At 36.6% G+C, this 18,620-nt stretch overlaps 1 protein-coding gene across 1 annotated transcript; it reads right to left on the bottom strand.

The window, feature by feature from the left end:
• Positions 1 to 14,901: 14,901 nt before the first annotated feature.
• Positions 14,902 to 17,024, bottom strand: LOC122841273 (aquaporin FA-CHIP-like). Its single transcript, XM_044134449.1, has 4 exons — positions 16,548 to 17,024; positions 15,953 to 16,114; positions 15,706 to 15,786; positions 14,902 to 15,477 (listed from the first exon to the last, which is right to left on the bottom strand). Exons 1-4 carry the CDS (start codon positions 16,908 to 16,910, stop codon positions 15,298 to 15,300), a joined length of 786 nt encoding a protein of 261 aa, XP_043990384.1. The 5' UTR covers positions 16,911 to 17,024; the 3' UTR covers positions 14,902 to 15,297.
• Between the last annotated feature and the right edge of the window lie 1,596 nt (positions 17,025 to 18,620).

The following is an 18,620-nucleotide window of genomic DNA, read 5'->3' as shown; positions in this document are numbered from 1 at the left end:
ACTTCTGCTTCTAATGAGATATCAATTCGTTTCAACAGACAAACCAATCTATAGAAAAAACCTGTCTGTGGTGACACAAGTAGACCATAATGTAATCGCGAAAAATCTATGGTGTTGCTGCTGTTTTATTTTAGATTGTTCCCTCTAACGACTATGTTATACTTTGCACATTAAAATGACGCTCTAATTAATCTTTCTATCTAAAATGATGCATGTTTTTTTTTTTTTTTTTTTTTTTTTAGTGACTTGGCAATCTGTTGTAAAAAGAATGTAATTGTGTTACCTTCGTGAATGTTGCTTCAGATATTTTTATTACTTAGAAATGCGTTCTTTTTAGTTTGTTAAAAAAATCTATTGGTTCAATGTTACTATTATTATTTACAATAGCTGTCATGGCCTTCCAAGAGAGAACAAGGTAAGCAAATTTAATTCCAACATTGAGCACATGGTGGCAATATTACCTACAGTTTCAGTCAAGGCAGTTCATGAAACTGTTTGAGCTTCACACCTAATATTTCTTTGTAAGTTTTAAATAATGTTCCTGCACATTTTTTCCAACTCCACTTTCCCTCCCGTGAATCCCTGTTCTCCTTTTCAACATTCCTTTTTTATTATTTCTTCATTGCACTAAAATAATCCAGATGACATTCCTTTTTTTCATTATTTCTTCATTGCACTATGATTTCCTTAAGTGTTAGAACTATGAACAAGAACAGAATGAAGGTCACTTTTCTCATTTAATGTTAATAAATACTTGACTCTAAACTGTATCACATAATCCATGTTAATATGTTCCATACACGTTAGTCTTTGTGAGCATTTCTTCATGCACACGTCATACGGTTCTGTGCTGCAGGACTTGATTTTTTATGATTTAATGTACTATTTAACAATGTCACAGTACATACTGTATTAGAATCTCTCAACTATTGTGAGGTGGCAATTATTAAACAGTTTCATAACTAACCAGAGAACACGAAGAGCTGCTCTGAAATCGTGTGTTAACTTTCATAATCTCTTGGTTTGTAGCTGACAAATGATTCACTTTCGGCTCCTTTTTCGACAAGTGTTTCCATCCCTGCAGTGGCGATGTGAGGTGACTCTTTGGAGAAGAAATGCTGCAGTTGTGAAATGAGTAGTGTCACACAGAAGGGGTGAAGCTTTATTTTCAGCATTCCAGTGTAGTCTGTGGAAATTATAATACTGGGAAGTGAAGAGTGATTTTACTGGCACCTTGTTTCTGTCACATATTTCACCTTCATCCCCCAGTTTGACAAAGCGTTTATCGGATAGTTGCCAAACCTCATGAAGCACAGAAAGGGAGTGAGAATGTGTTGTAGATAACCTCCCCACATCAGTCAGTAAAGTGGAGACAGGGTTAAAGATGACTCCTGGGGGTTGGGCGTTGAGGTTAAGGTTGAGTTATCTGAAAGACTGAATCATCTCCTACTTTTTTGTGGAATTATAACCTTGTCTGTTCTCACCAATTAACCTCCTGCTACCACCATTTACCACCAATTATACTCAGTCAATGAATAAGTTAAGTACAGGTCATAGATGGTAATGAGTAACATGAATTGTAAAGCATCCATAGAAAATTGCTCACATTCCTTTGCATTATTATAACTAATAGTTACTCAAATCTGTTGCTCAAAACTCGGAAAAAGTAATATTAACCTCAATAGAGCCAAATTCGGAATATCTTTTGATGAGAAATCTGATCAAGCTGTATTAAAGTGCTTTATACTAATGAAGGAGGTAAAATTGGAGCAACATTTTGTGAGAAATGTGTACTTTACTGTTTTGCAGGGCAGAAAATAAACTCCTTTTAAGGGAAGAAAATGTAACTGTGCTGGAAAGAATTATGATTAAACTATCTTTGAGTTCAGATTCTGATGCATTACATTCACCCAGGATCTTGCACATTACAAGCTTCATCAGAATAAATATGTTCAATCGAAGGAAACGCAGAAGGAGGTTTGCTGAGAGAAATCTGCTAATTAACAGGCTGGTGTTCTGACAACAAATGCCTTTCCTTGCTAAATCAAACATACTGTGTTGTTTTACTTCAAATAATATAAAATTTTCTGAACTTCCGGGTAGGTAAAAATGGTATCTAAGCGGTATTTACCAGACGGAGATTTGGTAGCTTTTTTGTAACTGGCATAAAAACTGCCAGAATTTCAGAAAAAATCACTTTGAGTGATGGAATAATGAATCTTGTTCTCCTGAAGAAGAACCTCTGACGATCAATTTGTGACCTTAAGCTCAAGTGTAGTTGAGTTGCAGGAGGATAATTATCCAAAACACACTAATCCGACCACCTCTGAATGCCTCAAAATAATAATCAAATTTAGGTTTTGGCGTAACTTAGTCAAAATTTGGACTTCATTTGGATTGAGATGGGGTGGCATGGCATTAAATAGGTTGTTTATGCTTAAGAACTTCCTGATATATAGTTCAATTAAACTAATTCTGCAAATAAGATTTCCTCCATCGTGATGTATAAGGCTCATTACAAATGATTACAAACAGTCGATGATAGCTGTTGGGCGAACATTTAGTGGGTTTTGGGAGAATTACTTTCTTAAGTAAGGCTAAACTAGGTTGCTAGCTTTTAGTCTTAAAAAGTGACGTCATAATTTCAAAAGTAGTTTATTCTTACTGATGTTATAATTTGTTTAATGATTTAAAACATTTAAATCAGACAAAATCAAAAGAGAACAAATCTGCTAGTGGAGCAAGAAAATGATTAAGAGTAAAATAAAATCTTCTTGAATGTTTTAGTGGGCCACATCTGATTTTATGACATACAATAAAACAGACTGATTCAAACCCTGTTTCAGGAAATGACAATTTTCCAGCGTTTCTGTAAAATCAGCCTAAACCAGGTCAGTTCCAGACTCCGAACTGTTTATTTTGGCGAGATAAATATAATGAGAAGAAAGCTGGAAACAGCCTGGTGCCAAGCTACAAACCAATCAAGTTCAGTTGTGAGAGCCAAATAATGTGATGAACACTCTCAGAGAAAATGACTGTGGAGCAACAAAAAGAGCATTGTCCATGTTGCTTGACAAACTTCAAAACAAGAGGCGAAGCACAATGTTCTGACCTCTGAGGTTAAACTCACAAAAGAAGGAGGTTTTAAACTGGTCCTAATTGTCTCATGGCTGAAATTCCACCATAAACAAGAACATGTGAAGAAGAATCACTTTCATGTAAAGAAGATGAGCCCATTTGTACGTTTAAAACCATGCTGCACCTCTGCTGTGAGCACATACACTATGCCAGATGAAGGTCCAGATGAAGGTCCACAAACTGAGTGAGGATTCATATTTCTAATTAGATTGAGCCAGCTGTTGTGTTTGAATTTAATGATAAATGCTAATTTCGGTAGCCTCTAAAGCCTCTTCATCTTCATGCTTCCGTTGCAAACTCGCTCTGAGAATTTTCTTTGTAAAAGCTTCATTATGGTCTGTTAAATTGAAAGCGATAAAGGGATTTTCCTTTTGCACAACCGGTGACACAGAGCAATACTTTACTGCCTCATAAAATTACTTGGGACATTTTGTTAATGATCCTCACACACAGAAGGGAACATCATCAAGATAAGCACCCAACCATGTCGGCTATTGTGATTGGTGCCTAAGCTAGGTTATGTGTATTTAAACAATCTTGGTTTGATTGCCCTTGCAGCATTATTTTGTTGATGAATGTCCAGATATGGAGCTGCTCTAGGTTATTTGATGTTTATTCAATGATTAGCCAGTGGTGTGAAATCCATCACATATCCACAAGTCATAAAATGGGATGTGAGAGGAGCCACGTGCGTGGATGGGTAGAGACAACATTCTTGTGATAGAGCCAAACGGGAAATCTCCACAATTTCCTCCTGGATTTAAAGAGTTTGCATATCCAGTTATCCGATCTACTGAGAGTATTAACCAATTTTTTTGAAAATACACCCTTCAACTGCAGTACAGTAAAACGTTTCAACATAAAATGTGCACATTTTTATTAAAAGAAATTCAGATATATGTATTTTTAGTTACTTTTAAAGGCGCTCACCACTAACCTAATTTTCAAGCCTCTCTATCTCTTTTTGTTTTGATCTTAGTAATCTAGTAATTGTGTTTTGAACTGACTGCTCCTGCTTTGTTTGGGCTACTGAACAATGAGTTACAATGATAAAGGCTTGGAGGAATATAAGTATAAGAATTTCCATTTCTGACCTCAAAGACCAGGAACTTGAGCTTGTAAGGGTTAATAAACAATAAAAACATGAAAGAGAAAGTATGCCACTGTATTGAGCCATTGGAGGCTAAATTTAATTTTGCTTTCAATTTTCAAATATTTGTTCTCCATCCAGAGGGAAATTAAAGGTGATATGAGGCAAAACTGGCACCAACCCATTCACATTCAAGGAAAAGTGATGAAGGACTGGCCACATTAAATTTGACAAATTCCTGGGGAAAGATAATAATGGACTGACCTAAACAATAACGGACTAATAAAGAGCTTGTCTAAAAATGGAATCCCATAAAGCATTTCTATGAAGAGAAGAATTAGCATTTTTGGAGCTGAATAATTCATGGCATCTTTTTGGGGATATGTAACCAACCACACATACAGGCTGTGTAGAAAAATTTTGCACCTTTAATTTTTAAATTATAGCACCTGAAAATAGAAGATATGATAATTTGAGATGTGCTTACTGACCCAAATGCACAGTCCTTTAATGTAACTGCTGTTTATGTCATTGTGTTAGATATTTTAATACATTAGTTTTCTAGTTTTGCAATCAAGGCCACAGTTTATTTCCAGGACTTTTAAAAGACAAAACCATTCCCTAAAACAAATTAAGATCCCCTTATTAAAATTGCAGCATATTTCTGGTTTACTTGCATCTTATTATGAAACTTGCAGCATTTCCAACTTTGATGGTTGAACTGCTGGCATCATATTGAAGCACACACACAGAGACGCGCACGGCTGCACACATACACGCACACACGCTCGCGCGCACCCTGAATAATTATGTAATGCTGCAGGGAGGGACTGTGTTGAATCCTGGCCACCACATTCACACGGAAACTGTGCTGCCTGAAAGAAACTTGCTGACCCTCATCAACAAGACGTAAGCAGGAAATAACAATACTGATAGTTAAAATAAAAATCCAGATGCATAAACAAAGCAAGAAGTTAATTCAAGGTGAAGTAAAATGTCACTTTCTATTTCTTTTGTTACATTACTGTATCTTCACTAGTATAAGAAAAGTAAGTTCTAGTAAGACTGTAAATGTCAGAAAAGATAAATCTGGTCAGTCAGAGGCTCTGAAATGCACATTACCAACTAAAATAAGGCAAGAAACTCACTTTACCCTCAACGTAAACTGCTAAATAACATTTTTACTGAATTTTTAGCAGTGTGTAATGTAAACCATGGACAAAAATACTAAAAACCATGTAAATATTGTCCTGGCATCTATTGTTCATTTTCTGCCACATGTACCCAAGCCTTTGTGTCAGCATGCAGAATACACATGTTGATCCACCAATCTGATAACTGACCGGGAGACCAAATTCACTTCAGGTAGCAGGTGTGCTTCACTGACATGGCCCTAAATAAAAAATCACATTCCAACACATCCTGCAGTTGTAACCCTCCCGGAATATTAATTTCTGTCATTTTTTCGCTATTTGTTTTCTAATATACAAAAAGCAAAACACATTTTTTTTTAAATACTTTGTTTTTAGAGGTTAAGGAAAGAAACAGGCCTAGAAAAAGATAGTGACATATGGAGCTCTCTATTTAATCTGACAGAGTTTGAGCTTTTTTGCAAAAAAGAATTGGGTATGATTTCAGCCTCTAGGTGTGCAAAGCTTTTAGCGAAATAAACCAATAGATTTTGCTGCTGTAATTGCAACTACATGTGGTTCACGAGGGTGAAAATAAATGAATGCCACACATTTTAAAAATATTTATTGGAAAAAAAAAAAAAAGAAGTATAATTTTCTTCTCACTTCACAATCAGGCACTATTTTGTGTTGCTCTTTCACATCAAATCTCAGAATCTCCGTTGAGGTTTGCAGTTTAGCAAAATAAATAAACCCTTTAAAATAGAATGAATAGTTGTGTCACGTTAGGTATGTTTTGTGCATAAAAGAGACAAAAAACAATATAATATTAGTAGCAGCCATAATATTTTATTTGCTACTTTTCTGTTCATATTTCTACCTCTGAGACCAGCTCTTTTTTTTTTTTATCATATTATACACTCAGCATTCTCTAGAAATGGTTCAGTTTATTTTTTCTGCATTATAACACAGTACAATAGAACAGAAGAGCTCGTCCTTAGTTGACAGCAGGTAATCATACAGATGTCCTGGTATCATTCAGTGGCTCTTTCCAGTACACCTGAAAAACCAAACAACAGGACAGGCACATCCAATATGTACAAATGAAATAGCTTGCTAGTTCTCATTTTCAGCACAATGAACTACTGGGCCAAAGGACAGAGATGAGTTGATTCCATTTCCTGCCTTGTTGATCTGCAAACATATCAGAGGAGAACATCTCTTGCTTTCCTGGCTGCACATCAGCTAGAGCATACCAAGCCAATCTGTATGAGGCCTCTGTGAACTGGAGGAACCATTTGCTAAATTAATGACTAGAGAAATGAAGGAATGTTTTGATTAACTCACCTCAATAAGGCATCCCACTCCTGCAGGGAGCCCAATGATTATGGGCATGTTCCTGTCAAGATACTGAATTTTATCAATGCAGATGGGACTCCCAAGTCAAAATCTTCACATGGGCTGACTCCATCTAAGAAAGAAAAAAAAATGTCTATGGGCTCTTTTATCAAAGTCAGTTGTGATCTGGATGTTTTCTTGGACTTCATGAGCTACACAGAAAAAAACGTAACAGATTAAGCACCAGTGAAGCAAAGCCTGTAACGATCACTGCTTTTCTCATCATTTTCCTGGACCAAGAATGCTGCACAAATCTCTGAATTGACTTTATTTATCTGCCTGATTCACTACATAAGTTACTGCAGAGGTCAGCACTTGCTTTCATCCCATGAAAGTCTTTGATAAAAGAAGGCCTGTCTCTGCTACGCACAACTACAGACCTCAGTAATTCACAGTTATTAGTAAATCACCAGCTGTCAGCAAGTAAGGCAGTTTTAAATGCTACAACACAACTCTTCCACATAAACAGATTAGACTGACTGCATTATCCCCAAATTCCACCCAGTCCTAGCATTAAATGTAATTTCTCAGAAAAAGCACGAGTCTGAAAAATTGGATTCACTTGTTGCTTATTAACACCAAGCAAATGTGTTGTTTCTAGAATAAGACCATGCACGAAGGCCCTGCCAGTCACTGCACCCACCATCTGCGCTATCCATGTAGCACCAGGCTCCGAGGACACCGTCTCTGCCAGTCATAAGTAGATTCAACTTAATGCAAGGATTCAAATGAGCTCCAGTAAGCAATCCCAGTTTTATCTCTTACCGTCTCCCTGAAAAATAATTGCATCCATAGAACTTTCCCACATTTTGTCAAGGTAAATCCACAAATTTTAGTGTTTCTTAGAGGGTTCTATATGCTAGGCCAACACAAAGTAGCAAAGATTTTGAAGTGAAAGGAAAGGATACATGGTATTGTAAGTGTAGTGTGGTGTAAATTTGTGTTAAGTCCTACCCTGTCATTTTGTGCACATTTCTGCCATCTTTATTTATCTAGACTGAAACTGCAAGCACATTGTCATTTATCTTTATTAAGGAATAATTCCTTTGTCAGATGTTCCTGCTGAAGAACCATCCCTACAGCATTGTGCTGTGCATTATACCATGTTTCACCGAGGGCATGGCGCTCTCGTGCCGACATGCCATTTTAATTTTCATCCAAATGTAGAACATGTAGGCCATAGCTCTAGATTTTGATCACATCCACCTTTTACCTCACCCTTTTGTACACATTTTCTGTTTTTGAATTCTATTCTTCACCAGAAAAGCTTCACATTTTAATCTTGCACATAGAATCTTAGAAAATGCTTAGCCAGCAGACCTTTTGTGACATTTGCATGATGTCAAAGTACACAGAGGCACAAAATTTGATTGTACCTGCAATCGGACACTGTGTGTAACACTGACCTGTCCTCATCCAGCCCAACAAGAAAAACTCTACCTGATCAGGAAAGTCAAGGCATTTGCATTTCAGAACCTGCCCTTTGTTTCTCGTGCTCTGTTCAGTACTTTTCCAGTTTAGCTCAAGGCTGAGATGCATTTTATTATTTTTTTCACAACTTATATAAAACCAAAGTAAACTGTTATTAATCGTTAACCTTGTAGATTAGAATTAAAAGAATAAATAAGAGTTTAGTACACAACTAATGATTTTATCTGGGTGTTCTTTTGAGTTAATAGCAAATCATATTGTAAGGATTAAAAAAAGTTAAAAACCTTGACTGCACTAGTAGGTAGGAAACTTTAATTGGAAAAGTACTGCAGTGATTCAGAGCAGCTGGCAGCAAGTTAAATAACATTAAGTAACTCAGTGAGCAGCTTCTCACTCCTTAAGGCTTAAGCAACCATCTCACTTTAGCAGACAATGCCGGGATTTAGTGGGCTTGAATTGTGAAAGAGTTGTTCAGAGACCACGAGACACTGCTTTCACACACTGACTGTCCACAATAGAGTCCAGAACCTAAATCCCATTGAGAATGTGTAGGATGTGTTATAGAACATCTCATGGTCTGATTCTCCTATCACCAAAGCAGAACCGTTTGTGAAAACTGTTCGCAATTCTGGTTGTACATAGATGCTGAGGAGTTGCCCCCTTTATTAGCTTTATTAGCTTCTTATAAAGCTAATAAAGCTTTATAAGAAAGTTTTTCAAAATTTTTTATAAGTTTTTCAAAGAAGGCAGAGAAGATTGACCACTTTTAGAAGATGCAAAAGCTTGGCAGTCATCCTTTATTTCTCACACTACTTGAAATTTCAACAAACTTACAATATTTTTTCCATTGAGAATAAACATTTTCAATCATTCTTGACTCCAAAAAGGCAACTTGACAATCTTAGTTCATGCTTAAAGTCTTGTACATGCTTTTATTTTTGTCCTTATAGCTCACATTCTATTTTTAAGCATATGTTCTTGCCATGCTGACTGCATTGAGGCCAACATCAGTCATTTACCGCTGGAAAGAAAATATGACCTTTTGAATGCATGACAAGGAAACCAGACTCCTGCTCTGCTTTTCTGCGCAAAAGAACCTGTGGGGTAAAGGGTCATGTCACTTCATGTCTTCCTTCCTGAGAAAAGAATGAGAAACCTTTTAAAGCATCACCTTTGCCGACACAGCATTGCATGCCTACTTTTCCTTTTCCTACAAACAGCCTCTAACTTGAGTATTTTGTTACACATCTCTGAATTGTGCTCTGCTTTATCTTGTCCTTCTATTTTTAGATAAACTGGCATTTATAAGTCTGCCTGAAAATGCTTTAGTTTTGTGGTAGCATAAAATTGAGTAGGTTTAAGATTTGCTATTTCATAGTCAATTGTAGTTTGGGTGGCTTGTTGGCTGGCTGCCTGCCCAGGATGTCGCAGCACTTGGGGCGTCACAAGCACTCAAAAAAGTGTCCTCTGAACAGGTTTTCTGTTGCCTAATTTGGAAATGGGTGGCACCTGTGTTATATAGTCTCCCCTAATACCTGCTGAGATTAAGTGGATGACAAAGTTTCCTGAGTAATGCACAGTCATAACTCGTATTTGATCTGCCAACAAGAATATTTCTCTTTTTCTAAACAATATCCTCATCTGGATGGCTGTATGAGGAGTATTTTGGACGTTTGCTTTCTCTTGTAGTATTGTTGTGGTTCTGCTGTTGGTTCGGAATCCTACTTTAACTTCCAGATATTTTTTTTTATGTAACAGAAAGCTAACAGCACACATCAACTTGAAAAAACTATATACATGGTTGACACATGGTGGTAACAGCATCATGCTGAGGGGTGTCATTCTTCTACATAAATGGTTGTTTATATCAGTGTTACCATTTCTGCAGCATAAATGAGACCTGTCTTGCTGACAAAATTATGGCAAGTTAATAAGAATGACCCTTGAAGAAGAAACCTGATCTTCTGCTTCAGAGTGTTTAAATTGTATTGAGTCTGTCTATCACTACAAAAATCTTAATTTTGACATATTTGTTTGTCTTTTTATTTGCTTTTAATCAACGTTTTAAACAAATATGCATGGTTATTGATACAAACCACAACGAACAATGACAGAACAACTTTTTCTGGTTAAGCTATGCATGAACTTTTCCGAGCCAATCGATTGGTCCAAAGGGTGGCTTTCATCTGACTTGGTGAGAACCTCTCTCTGGTTAAGGGAAGAATTTCAGAGCTTATTAAAACTGACTTTGATCTTTTTGCCAGTAGGAGCACCTCGTCGTGTCCTCACCCTGCATTCATCCATAATTTTCATCCGCTGCCAATTTCAGATAATAAAAATACGATTCGTGAGTGTAAATCAACTCTTGCAGATGCACAAAATATTTTGAGCGTGATATAGCTATAGATTGGGAATATTTTTAAGCAATTAAACAATGCAGAAGTGGACAAATGAGAAATGAATCGTCAAAGTGAATGCTTTCTTTTAAGCAATGTAAAATGATACTTACAATTTTAATGATGTGCCTTCCATGGGCTTGACACATGATGAGAAATCTATGTGTCACACTACATAGTGGTGTTCATTATATCCCTTTGCTGCAGGTAATCCAGAGTCTAGGTGAGGAGTTTGTGCAATTTGAGGCCAGAGAGCTCAGTATTGCTTTCAGGTGTTCCGTTCAGAAAAAGCCAAGCTACTGACTTTGTGTGTGTGCAGTTTTCCTTAAATAAGGCTCCTGATCACATATTATCTAGCTATCACTTATTTCCATCACATTTTTCGCAGAACTGTTAATGGTCTGTTACCACCCATGATGACATCAAGTACTCTTGTAAAAGACAGCGCTTGCATTCATTCACAGATCATTCACCAAAACCATTGAAGATTTAGTTCTATCACAACAGTGGATAGGATTCAAACTGGTCATTAAATAATAAAAAAAACCCCATATAAAATTGTGGGATTATTTTTCCTCTTATTAAATGTATAAAGCAGAGAGGAGGAGCTGAAGGATCCAGGCTCTTTGAAAAGGGATGTCAAAATTCTAAGAAAAGTGCCACTTCCTTGAAACCAGGCAGCGTCAATACAAAACAGTAAGGGCCCAGTCACAGTAATTGCGTGAATTCCTAGAAAGCTGCCTCCTGGAACGTGTACTGCAGGAAGTGACATGATCCTGAATCACACGGCATGCCTATAATACAAACAATTGGAGCTTTCATTCCACTTTTCCCTGTTATTTATTTGTTTATTTATTAATGCCTTTACTGCGGATCAATTGGCTTCGGCTTCATGTTTCAACTCAGGTGAATTTAAAGAACACAAAAGATATGCAAAGGTGAAAACAGAACAATAAAGGTATGTCAATCAATTGACAAGTAGCTTCAGCAAACAGTAGTCTCAAACAATGGAAGGAAAGTCATTTAGACCTGTGGAAAGTAGAAAATAGAAGGAAATGCTTATCAAATATTATATGGCATGCTGTAGGTATCTCCAAACTTAGATTAATTCTAGGTGGGCCTAAAATTAAACTTTTATTCATTTAGTACCTTTGAAAGATAGACATATTTTTCAGATTTGTAGATCTGTAGAGAACTTGACTAAAAGTTGTCATATCAACAGATTCTCATTGGCAGCAAAAGTCTCTTGGCTGCCTTTCTGAGTGAAGTTATTGTTGTTAATCTTCCCTTAATATATTGAAGTTTATGGTTTAATTTAATTAACTTTAACTTTTTCTGTGTATTTTATAACTTCAAACTACTGGAAATAAAAACAGTTGAAGAGCATTTAACAAGGTTAAGAAAAAGGAAAATGTGTAAGATCTTTGGTTAAAAGCAAGGCGTCATGGTTAGGTTATGAGAATCCAACACAACCATAAAAACAGATGAGTTGGTCAGTAAGGAGCAGATTCCTACAAGCCATTTCAGGAACCAAGTCAATTAACCTATATTCTTCAGCTTTTCTTCTTACTTTTTAAAATAAGAACATAAATAATAGAATAGCTCAGCCAAGGGAAAAGGCATCCACTTGTATAGGTTTTCACAAACCAAGCATGTAATTGCCTTTCTGCAGGGTGTCTAAGAAAACAGGCAGACATTAATGAGACAACAATAGAATGGGCAAAGCTGTCCAAGCATGGTGCCCTTTTGCATTTGAAAGGAAAGTGAATGTTACCCAGTTATACATGTCCTTATTTCATCTTCTATTTTCTTTAAATGTCAATACAAGGGAGCATCACTTTTAGGTTTTTGGAGTAACAAATGTCAGCTGTTGCAAAAATTTTGGCTCTGTTGAAACATTAAGTCTGGAGCATTCATCTTCTTTTCATTGCATCTTGGAAATGAAAATGTGATTTCTATGCAACTGTTTCAAGATTCAATTTATGATAGTTTTTAAAAAATTATTATTATAGTTATAAATTTGAAGACAATTGTTTTTGCCCACAACATTAGATAGTACAAGATGTTTTGGGACAAACTGAATAAAAAAAAAAAAAAAAAAAATTTAAATTTTTTTAATTTTTTTATTTTTAATTTAGTTCAGACTATTTACATAACTTAGAAACAGCCCTTGACAGGAGACTTCAAAGTAGATGCAACATAGCATCTATGCTATGCAATCTATGGATAGCATCTATGCATAGCATAGATGCATAGCAATCTATGCATAGCATCTATGTATCTACATGCATACATGCATAGATGCATCTATGCATCTACATGCATACATACTCAAAGCTATTAGTCAGAATACTTTGACTATGTATCTTGCATGTCCTTGTTTTTTTCTATGGGGTACCAAAATACTCCTAGCATTAACAATTTAAAAGTGGTTGGAGCTTCTTTGGTGCTGTTGTAATGAAGTGTTTTTGCTAAATGAGCAATTTGTACGAACATCGTCAACAAACGGTGCAATTCAAAAACTGCTTCCATTTTTACTACAAAATGAGAGTAAACATGGAACCAACTTTATTTCTGAGGCTAATAATTTACCAAAAGTTTAAACAATCCTAGTAAAGTTTGTAGGCTGAACCTTTGGGAAAGTAGTAGAAGTTGCAGTAAAGTGATAGCTTTAATCGTTAGTAAAGAACAGTTTTTAAGTAACAGTTTTGCAGTTTGGTAGAATTTCATCCAAATTCTGCATATTCCCACACATGTCTTATAAAAGGATGGAGCTAAACTTGTAGCTTCAACAAATGAGTGCTGAACCCAAAGTAAAACAGGATTATTCTTGAGATTGTGGTTCAGTTTTAAATGCAAATAACTAAGTATGAAGATATTTTACAACTTAAGGTACACTTCATACCTCTCTAGGCACTCTACCATGGAGTCTATGTGAGACTGATTTATTCATTTGTTACCACTAGGATCTTTCCACTGACACCTATGTGTAGCCAGATTTCTGTGACTGCGCTTACTGAGCATACTGAGAGCAGGACATTACTTCCTGTTGGAAAGTCACGTAAAGACATAACAGATAAAGAGATAATGGGTCAGTTCACAAGCAGAAGGGGAAAAAACACAAACAGAAGAGAAATAAGGAGAGCCATGTTGTTTCCCAGAATGATTAATTTATTTGTCCAGAATAACATCAACACAAGTGGAATTAATATTCTGACAAGAAATAACTTTACTATTTCTTTTCAGTCTTTTTCTTATTCTCAGTTGGAAATTAATGATCCAGCTCATCATCGCCCCCTAAAATCCAGCAGTGAAACTGTGTCTCTTAGTCATATGTGGTCAATCAGCTGAGCTAAAAAAAAAAAAAATACAGCACTTGCTTGTCAGCGATGCATGCGCAGATGTGGAGAGCTGTGTTAAAACCTTTATGATGTAAAATTTGAGGTGTCCATGTATAGTTTTTACTTACTTGCTCTGCAGATTGTTTATTTACATGTATACATGATGGTTTGGTTAAATGATAAGAAGTTCTAACCACACCTTATGTAAAGGCTTCATTTTTAGGGGAAATCTTGGGATACTTTAATATACCGCAAAATCTCATCACACCTCTTCTTTGTTTAACCATTACTTTTTGAGAACCTCCGACCATTAATTTCAACTAAGCTTTCACAACTCTGCCACCAGATTTCTTTACAGGTGCATAAAAAAGTAATTTGATAATTTGATTAAACTATTTTTTCATAAAAAACAATGTTTCGTTTTGACCAAATATTGTTGCCAGCTATACTTTCTTCTTTTATCTTTGAAGAATATGACCTTTACCTCAGTCTTATCTTGGGCTATCATACTGTGGAAGTATTTTTTTTCTTTATCTTCATTCCTTTGGTTTCACACTCTGAGCTGCTGAGTTCTGCTTGTTAGTACGTGTATCCACCTTCCTTAAATTTTCCAACAAAGAAACGTTTGTTCGAGTTTCAGGGAAAGGTGAAATGAATGTGTGTTCATTTTTAAAAAATTTTTCTTTTCGGCTTATTGGTCATAAGCTAAATTTAGAAAATCTGTTGCAAAATTTTCTAAGAATAAGTTAACAACCTGTTTCTTATTGGAATCGGTTATCATGTGTTTAGCAGTCACATTAAACCTAAAATGTTTTGCACTGCACTGAATTGAGGTATTGGTTGTGTTTTAATGAAACCTTCAGCTTTCCATTTATAAATGGGTGAGCGTTTTTATAGTGACAACTTAAAAAAATAAACGTCTACTTTATTTTCTATTAAACCATTAATAAATATGCAAACAGTTACAACTGCTCATGTTAAGTGTTTTTTTTTATTTTATTTTACTTATAAAAGTGAAACATTTGAGTGCACACACAATGTCTTATCTGTCAGCAATAAGAAGTGATATAGAAATATAGAAATGTACAAAATGGCTCAACACACAATACTGATAAGGAAACAAAAGATTTTCCAAACTGCTTTGTTAGGATTTCAGTCCTCAGTGCACATTGAAGCAGCAGTTTGGATGAAAAGTTTGCACTGGGTTGACAAACAAAGTGAATTAGAAGGTGACACTAAATGACCCGTAGAAGAAAACCCCTTGTTGGTAATTAAAATAACACAAAAGTGCTAAAATACACTAAAGAGCTTTTCTGTTTTTATATCTTTTTTACAATAGTATAGACATGTACATTGGGGTTAAGTGTGTGTAGCTATTTAGATGACATCTCCACAGTGGTCGCATCGTTGCCTCCGTTGACGTCGTAGTCCCCGACTGGCCCACTCACCAGTACCTTCATGCGCTCTGGGAAGTTGTCAAATTTGGGCGACAGCAAGAAATCGTAAATGAGAGCTGCAGCCACGCCACCACACATCGGACCCACCCAGTACACCTGGAATAGACAACACTGATCAGTCAAACCGCAAACAACACAGATTCCTGGTGAACAAAGAAGCCTTCCTTTTGTCAGTGACTTATACTAAATTATTGATTTACCTTTTTAGCTATAATTAACTAACTTTGTTTTAGGAAGCAATTAAGTTTCTTAATATTGAGACATAAAGTGTGCAGAGTTGTGAGGTGTGCATAAAATGCTCGTGTGTTTTACCCACTGACTTACCCAGTGATCTGTGAAATTATTCAGGATCAAAGCTGGACCAAAGGAACGGGCTGGGTTGATGCCACAGCCTGTGTAGCTGATCTGCAATCACAAAGTAATATCTTCTGGGATGAAGGATATTGACTAAAGCAAGCTGTAAAATTCATGGTTTTTGAGAGCTTCGTCATGTTTACTGTTGGTTCACCACACTGAAGCATGGTGCACCATTACTGGATAAACCTTGCAATGTTTTTGAGGATAAACTCACAGCTGCCAAGTGTCCCAGGCAGACCGAGAGGCCAATGGCCAGGGGTGCCGAGCCGGTGACATCATGCCGCCTTTTATCAGTGACTGCAATGACACACAGCACGAGCTGGAACGTTGCCAGGAGCTCTATGCCTACGCCTTGGCTGGGGGTGACACCGTTTAGCTGTGAGGGTGAAAACAGAACAACAGTTGGTTTTATTTAGATGGATAGTTTCCCATCCCCCCCTCCCAGTTTCTCATTTAGCAGTTTGCTGGGATTGTCTTGACACTTTGACAGTAACTTGGCAGAGAAACAGAATTCGATTTCATTAGAAGTTATCAATGGAAAAGTGATGTTTTTCAGCACTGCTCACAGCTAAGTTTTTGTCTGTAATACCCAAGCTTCCAAAAGCAATAAACTCGAAAGTGTTAATTCTGCATATGTTCATTTTAAATTTCTTGCAGCTGTTCACCTGTTTTAACGATATCTCATTTCTTCTAAGTAAGAGGGCAAGGTAAATAGTTTCAGTTCAGCCTTATGAAAGCTACAACATGCTGAAATTAAATGTGGACATACATTATTTTTTTTTTGGAGTACTATCAAAATAAATACTTACAGAGTTCAGCCCCAGTGCAGCCGTGTCATTTGGACGTGTTCCATACACAATGCCACTGGCCAGAGCTGAGCCAAGCATTTGCGCCACAATATACATCGCTGCCTTAAGTACACTGATCTGGCAGCTTGCAAGCATCCCGAGGGTCACTGCAGGGTTCAGGTGGGCTCCGCTGATGTGGCCTAAACTCTGGGCTAGAGTTGCAATTGCAAGTCCAAACGCCAGTGACACCTTTACCTCCTGGTCCGGGGCAGTGTTGTTCTTGTTCCCGATAGCTGTGGAGATGCTGAGGAAAATGAAGAGGGTCATGCCAACCAGTTCAGCCAAAACGGCCCTCCAGAACTCCTTACTCTTGAACTCTCGCATGGTGGCAGATGAGGACTGGCTGTTTAGGGTTTAAGTTGAAGCCGGTCTTCTGCAAGGTCTGAGTAGTTAAACTCACAAACAACTGCAAACAGGCTGCATATATAAGGCCTGTGTGCGGATAATGGTTGGTGGGCGGGCTTTCAAAAAAAAAAAAAAAAAGCCTGAAAGAGAGGGCCACACTGAATTAATGAGAAGACTAAAGACTGGTCTCTCACATCCCTCCCTCTGCTTCCTCCCTCTCCCTATAGCCTCTCTTTGGACCCCTCTCTGGTCTTTGGACTTTTGTGATAGATAGTAATAGAGCTGTGCCTTTAAATAGCTGTATCCAAAGGTAAAATTTTCTTTGATTCATGCATGTCAAGCTTTACAGCAGAGCTTCTCACTGAGAGCTTTAATTATGACACATTTTGAAGATTTCAAGTCTATTTTGACTTCCTTATTTGTATGCTTTATCTGTGAAATGACTCCAATGCATAATGTTGTCATTTACTAACAGTAAGGGCCACTGACAGAACATACGGGGGAGTGAGATAAAATACAGATAACTCCCTGTCTGACATTTAGGTCTCACCCTTCCTCCCAGAGCAGACATTTTCACAAGACCACCCAAATAATGTTTTACATGCCCTGTTTCGGGGGCACATTCAGAGACAAAGATAGGAAAATAATGCCATAATTATCAATATTAGACTTATTGTGTTCTAAAAGTTATCTTAAAAAAATTATTATAATTTTTTAAATGTTTAGCTTTTCAGAAAGTAACAGCTAATTAGGAGCATTTACAGTGCCTTGTAGAAGTATTTGTACACCTTGAATTATTTCACATATTATAATATTAAAACCACAAACTTAAATGTGTTTCATTAAATCAAAAATAGGGCATAACAGTGAAGAGGAAGGAACTTTATTTTTTTTATTTATTTATTTTTTCTGACTTGTATATTTTTTAGGAATGGTTTGCTCAGGCAGAGTGTTGCCACAGTCTTTTTCATGCGGGCCACAATTTTCATCTTCTCAATAAAGCATTTTCTTCCCCACGTTTGCTATGCCCTCTACAAGGCTTGTGGCAAACTTCAAACAAGACTTATTATGGATTTCTTTTTCTGTTCAACAATCTTCCCACTCTTCCAGATATGTGAGGTAGATTACTAATAGCTGTTCTGCTGACAAATTCTTCCACCTGAGATGGGACACTCTGCTGTCCCTTTTCCATTATAGTGGTTAACTTGCTTGTTTTTTTAATTAAAACTCTTCTTGTCCCACTCTGCCAGTTTAGATGAACAGCCAATAATTGGTAGGTTTCTTCATCTCTGTAGCTTTCTCCCTTCCTTGGTCTTCTTGGTGTTATTTGTTCACAAAGCATCTATGTTTACACTGAGATTAAATTACACACGGTGGTCTGTATAATTAAGTAAGTGAAAGCAATTGGTTGCATTGGATTTTATTTAGGAATTTTAGCATAAAGACAAATGCTAATCATGCATTTGAGATCTTTGTAAAAAGAATAAAGAACCATTTATCATTTTCTTTCCACTCTACAGGTATGACTTGCTTTGAGTTGGTCTATCACAGTCAATAAAGTCGCAATAAAATTCATTATTCATTGACAAAATGTGTAAATGTTCAGGGGTTATCAATACTTTCATAAGGCAAATCGACATCGAACAATCAAAAATATTTTTGCATGTTCCACAAAATGTTTTGTTCTTT

Source organism: Gambusia affinis, linkage group LG12 (genome assembly GCF_019740435.1).
Source record: "Gambusia affinis linkage group LG12, SWU_Gaff_1.0, whole genome shotgun sequence".
NCBI lineage: Eukaryota > Metazoa > Chordata > Actinopteri > Cyprinodontiformes > Poeciliidae > Gambusia > Gambusia affinis.
Note: the sequence above shows the minus strand (reverse complement) of the source record. Positions and strands in the feature narration are given on the sequence as shown.

Coding starts and splice junctions, on each gene's coding strand:
- LOC122841273 (XM_044134449.1), bottom strand. CDS start 16,910: ATGCGAGAGTTCAAGAGTAAGGAGTTCTGGAGGGCCGTTTTGGCTGAA. Junction 15,787..15,952: donor GCCTGGGACACTTGGCAGCT/GTGAGTTTATCC, acceptor TTGTGATTGCAG/ATCAGCTACACAGGCTGTGG. Junction 15,478..15,705: donor ATAATTTCACAGATCACTGG/GTAAGTCAGTGG, acceptor TGTCTATTCCAG/GTGTACTGGGTGGGTCCGAT.